Here is a 5,773-nt window from a genome sequence, read left to right as displayed (position 1 = left end):
TGTATCACTGGTGTTAGTAACTTGCTCCGGTAAGAATTTTGCGGATGCACATAACATGCAGTTAATTGTAATTCACTGTGTGGCAGTAAATACCTTAAGTATGTTTTTTTTTTTGCATTAAAAGAATTAAAAAGCAACCTGCCCCACATATCATTTTTATTTCTGTGAAAATTTCCTGCCGACGTGTACAGTACGTTGCTAGCGATTTTGTGGCAAAAGCATCTCGACGCTCATGATATTCTTCCAGTGCAAGTGGCTAAATGAGTCATCTGACCTCCTTGATAGACATTGACATGAAAGCAACCCTATGCTCAATCAGAATTTGTCTACGACACTGTATATTACAAAACAAATAAATAAATATGCCTTCAATGTTTTTAGTGGTTGGAATAGACTTTCTTGATTAAAATTATTGTACCCGATTACACTAGGCGTGGCAGAATAACCTAACGTCTTTCAGAATGCTATCTTTTTCTGAACGGAAAATATCCGTTTCCCACCCTATATGACAGTACCTCAGAATTTTTTTTCTTTCAAAAAAAAAAAAAAAAGGGGGAACTCGATGTAACGTAATATCTTGTGTGTCATTTCTTATTATGGATAGAGTGCTAAAAGCTGTAAATTTGGCTGACGCGTTGATTGATATATTTCGTTCTATTGTGACACAATGGAAACGCTGCATATCGTTGAAAACTTTCTATTTAATGTGATTAAAAAGTCCTCGGAAATATTCGACTGTATGTGCCATGTTCTTGCAGCAACAAATGGAGAGTGAATTCACCAGTTTTCCAATAACCACGAAACTACTCGTTCTCAGATCCATACACTGAAAGCAATAGTTAATTCTGCCACATCCTATATTTATGGTTCTTTGAAATACAGTTATCTAAATGAAATTGCATCCGTACTTAAGCGTGAGCCCAATCAGAACTACGTCATTAAATAGTTACATCGTTTCTGCGCTTGTCTCATGACAAGCGCAGAAGCGACAGGTCCTGATTACCGCACAGGCCTGGGCCTGGGGCCCAATCTTCCTAAGGGGCCCCCAAATTACTTAAAGAATTATGCATAGTATTGCAACTATACGAAAAATACATGTATGCATTCCGAAGGATCCCAAACCTGTAAATCAACCACTGCACTCCGCTATAGGGTCTTCAGGGGGCCTCAAAATTATTGTGGGTCACAAAATTATTGTATGGCCACTCTTTTAGTTAGTCGGGCCCTGAGAAGTGATATGACGAGGGCAGAGATACCGTTAGGGTGGTCTGCCTCCAGTTAGTTTAGGTTAAGCTGTGCTCAAGTATGGACGCTGTTTAAAACCGCAGGATCTTTTTGAAAACAATCCTAATGCATTTTCATTCGATCGTCACATATTGCAGTCATTCTTAGACAACTCAAACGGGTTCAGTTTTCTCACGTGAAGTCTGACTGCACTGCTATGCATCTACTTTTACTAATATTGGGCTTTGCAACTCTTTTTTTTTCTTCTTCTGACAACTACCGCTTGATTTCCTTAAAGATAATCGTCACACTAATGCACTTTGTATTGATATCTTCCTTGATCTATGCAACCTCTAAGTGGCTATTTCGTGAGCATTATTTGGTAGCTGCTAAACGGTTTTGTGAGCTAATTGTTATCATGGATACGAATGCTTCTCGCCATAAAGATTCATCCGCCAGTTACAACAGATAGGCGACATTTTATGATTTTAATAGATTCTGGAAACGTATGTACTGAAAGCGTGAGCCTGTACGTTCATCTATCGTTCCTCTTTTTCTCTGTCTATCATTTCCTTTGATAACTCTTGCATTTATTTGGTTATTCGACCAAAAAAAAGCCCCTACCTTTTTGATGATTTGTGCTTACGCAAGTTTTAGTTTTCCTTTTTCGGCACTGAGAATTTTCCCTACGATTTGTTGTCATCGAAAAACAATTGAACTAAACTTGTCATTGATCAATACATCGGCTCCGTTTTCATTTCAATACAAGTTTGAATGCATTTATGTTGATAATGCATATGAAGCATTCATTACTATACCTGTTTTGCCTGCTTTGGAAATTGTCCTTTCAAACGAGCTGAGAAAAAGCGTTTGAGATTTAAAGGCGATCGTTTTTGAGAAAAAATATTAGTTGCATGTCAGTAGAACATGCTAAGCATAAATTATACATCAATGTATCGAATTTATAAAAAGCGAGCATTAGTTAAAACAAAATATCCAAGAAAAATAGGAAAAAGTATAATGAGTTATGGCAACTGCTGGGTAAGATTTGTCATAAGGGCAAAAAGAGCATAAGCTTGAATTTCGTCTCTGATTCAAAGGACAAAATCAATGGGTTACAATGAGAATACCAATCAGTCTTTTTTAATGTTTCAACTGCATTATAAAAGTATACTTTCTTTCTTATTTTTTTACCTTATTTTCATTGAATAATGTGTCTTTGTCTAAACATTGGCAGCTAAAGTTTGATATGATATTCGAAATATTTTCAATTTGTGAAAATAACGTAAGATTTGATGGATGTCTTGAGTTATCAACATTTCTTTTAGTCTGCGCTTCACATTAATTCCCCTCCCGTATAACTTATTCGATAGACAATTTTAGAACGTTTCTGTGAAATGCTGGGGCACTCATATATGAGCTGTCATATTATGCATTTATTTATGCATTATATTTTTGTATGTCATCTTGTAAACTTTTTCCTGGTGTTACATGCATTCGCCATGTTAACAAATAGCTCTCAAGGAAATACAGGAGTAACGTATACGCTACGTTTTTGTGTTTCTTTTATCTATTGAGCAAATCTCTATAGTCCGGCTTGGGACACGAGAGGGCTGTGCAGATTTTCCATCGGTATCTGGGCCATGTTGCTGACGAGGGACTTTTCCGGCGTGTCGTAGTACCGCTGTCGATATTTCCTGGCCACCACGAGCAGCACGCACACCACCACGCTCATGGTGGTGACGATGCCCAAGACGGCCGCCACCGCCACATTGCTCGTGTGGTGGATGCCCTGGAGCATGAAACTCTCGTCCCTGGTCTGCACCCACATGCACGAGAATCGGACGTATTGCTTGTCCTCCTTGGACTTGACGCCTATGCAGAACTTGTACCTGCTTCGGGGCTCCAAGTTGTTGATGGTGTAGGACCTGAAGAACTGGCTGACGGTCACCGACTGGTACTCCTTCTTCGCACCGTTCTCCTTCCTGTACACGATCTCGTATTCGGGGAAGGCGTTCCGGGCGGTGCCGTTCCACACCACAGTCACGAACGTGGAGGCCACCCCCAGGGGAAAGAGGTTGATGTCGATGTTCTCCACGGTCAGGTGGGTGAGGCTGATCGCCTCACCGAGAAAGTTCTCCGCCTGGCAAGTGTAGGTACCGGAGTCTTTGGGTTTTAAGTGGTAGATACCTAGGCTACCGGGAGAGTTGAGATGAAAGTGGATGTCATTGGACGTTTGGTTGAGGACAGCGCCGTTGGGCAGAATCCAGTGGACGTTAGGAACAGGAATTCCGTGGGCCCTGCATTGGAACACGTGCTTGTCTCCGATCTTCTTGTCGACCGTTAGATTGGCAGGACCCACTAGAACTGGAGGGCAGTTGTCGGGAATGAGCGTTCTGTTTAGAGTTTTCAGGGGGGTGCGGTGGAGGCTCGGCGGCCGGTCGCACAGCATCCTCTCCGCCTTCAGAATTCGCACCCGGTTGGAGTTGACGTTCGCCATCTCGTGTATCCACTTAACGTTGCAATCGCACAGCAGCGGGTTTTCGTAAAGGCTGACTTGCACGGGTTTCGCGAAGCCTCTCACCACTTCCCTGCTGACGGCGGACAAGTTGTTCGCGTGCAGAGACAGTATTCTGAGGTTGGGCACTTTGATGAAAGCGTGGGCGTCGATGAACCGGAGCTTGGCATTGTGGTGCAGATGGAGCGCCTTCAGGTATGGCAAGTCCCAGAAGGCGCCCCTGTCCACGAGCACCAGCTCGGGTATGTTTTCCACGAAGGCTTCTTCCAGCGAGAGGTGCACGAAGTCGCCCGTCTGCAGTTGCGGGAACGAGTTCCCGCCGAGCTTCAGGACCTTGATGCTCTTGGTGGCCTTGAAAGACGCCGAGGGCACCTTGACTAGCTGATTATCCTCCAGGTCGAGCGTAGTGAGGTTCTCGAGACTGTCGAAGGCGTGTTCGCTGATGCCCCTGATTCTGTTCCCGCTCAGTGACAGCCTCTTCAGGGCGACCAGGCCCGAGAAGGTCCCGCTGTTGACGTAGGAGATGTGATTGTTCTCCAGTCTCAGCTCCTCCAGGCGCCCCAAATCACGGAACCACTCCGGGAAGATGGCGTTGAGCTGGTTGTGGGACAGATGGAGTCGCCTCAGCTCCTTGAGACCGTCGAATACGTGCTCCTCGATGAACTTGATCTGGACGTGAGTCATGGCCAGCAACCTCAGCTTGTGGATGCCCCGGAAGACGCCATTGAAGACGGTCCGGAAGTCGTTGTAGGAGAGGTTCAAGGTTCGTAGCTCGCCCAAGTTGTGGAAGATAAGACCTCGGCCCAGTTGTTTCACCTGCAGCAAGCAAGATAATTAATTTTAAATGTACTTTTCTTTCACCTCAAGTGCTTTCTTATTTTGAATCGTATAGGTTCTAAAAAAAATACCTTCAACAACAGAGATAATCGTTCTTAATTTTGCATCTCTTTGTCATCACGGGGTTACTTTTTAGGTCGTGTAAATACCGCCTCTTTTGTTAAAAAACAACAATTAGTGCTTCTTAATTCTATTTCAGATAAGTAGGGATTTCTTAAATTAACCTCTGTAGGACTTGAAATTCGGCGCTCGGAAATCCGGCAGAGCCCGAAATTCGGAAATTGAGAACAAACACTGTTATTACAGTTACTTTTTTGAACTGCAACTTTAAGGCTTATTTATTTATTCATTTTTTTTAAGGCTTAATTTTTTTTAAATTTAATAATAATAAGCATTCCTTGCAGCAGGAACAAATTTAGGATGTTTAGAGAAAGTAGAGAGCGTTTTTAACGAATTTTTTGAGAAAAAATTTGAAAGAGAGTAAATGAAATAAACATGTTTCAAAACTGATCGAACAAATACAATTTCCAGACACGTGTGGGAAAAGGTTTTGTTTTTCTGATCGCGATCGTTTTACCGAAAACAACTTTTGATCCAAGGGAACTTTGCTGTTTTTATGAGAATTCGGGAGAGTTGATAGGAGTGCTAGGCGTTCTACTTTGACCTCTGTTCGATAGATTCGACCGACAGGACGAGAAGGGATTACCTGATTGGAGGAGAGGTCGAGCATCTGCAGGTCCGGCAGTTCGGGCAGCTGTCCGTAGAGGTCCGTGAGCTGGTTATCGGAGAGGAGCAGGGCCTCCAGGTCCGGGGGGATGTCCCGGGGCACGCTGGAGAGGCCGCGCCCCGAGCAGTCGGCGGTGCGCGGGAGTGCGCAGGCGCAGGGCCCGGGGCAGCTCGGGGCGGCGGGACGGAGAAGCGGCGGCAGGAGGAGCAGCAGCACGCGCGCCGCCCTCATGGCCCACCCATCTTCTTCAGGGGGCCCGGATGGGGCGCATCCCGCTCTTGGTTCCTATGCACCTGTGGGAAGAGTACGGGGAAGGTGGTCAGAAATGGCGATGTGGAAACGTGGCACCTGTGCGTCATTTGTGACTTAGACAGAAACGAGTTTGTTGGAGTTAGAGCCGCTATATAGATAGGCCGACGCACAGCTTAAGTTTAGCCATTTTGGATCGGATTTTTCATTGTTGCACT

The 5,773-nt window shown here is 44.5% G+C and overlaps 1 protein-coding gene across 1 annotated transcript; it reads right to left on the bottom strand.

Moving 5' to 3' along the window:
• Positions 1-2,676: 2,676 nt before the first annotated feature.
• Positions 2,677-5,537, bottom strand: LOC129216835 (leucine-rich repeat neuronal protein 1-like). The gene is made up of 2 exons (XM_054851051.1): positions 5,286-5,537; positions 2,677-4,558 (listed from the first exon to the last, which is right to left on the bottom strand). The coding sequence occupies exons 1-2, from the start codon at positions 5,535-5,537 to the stop codon at positions 2,810-2,812; spliced, it is 2,001 nt and encodes a 666-aa protein (XP_054707026.1). The 3' UTR covers positions 2,677-2,809.
• Between the last annotated feature and the right edge of the window lie 236 nt (positions 5,538-5,773).

Source organism: Uloborus diversus, chromosome 2, assembly GCF_026930045.1.
Source record: "Uloborus diversus isolate 005 chromosome 2, Udiv.v.3.1, whole genome shotgun sequence".
In the NCBI taxonomy this organism is placed as follows: Eukaryota; Metazoa; Arthropoda; class Arachnida; order Araneae; family Uloboridae; genus Uloborus; species Uloborus diversus.
Note: the sequence above shows the minus strand (reverse complement) of the source record. Positions and strands in the feature narration are given on the sequence as shown.

Coding starts and splice junctions, on each gene's coding strand:
- LOC129216835 (XM_054851051.1), bottom strand. CDS start 5,537: ATGAGGGCGGCGCGCGTGCTGCTGCTCCTCCTGCCGCCGCTTCTCCGT. Junction 4,559..5,285: donor TCGACCTCTCCTCCAATCAG/GTAATCCCTTCT, acceptor TGCTTGCTGCAG/GTGAAACAACTGGGCCGAGG.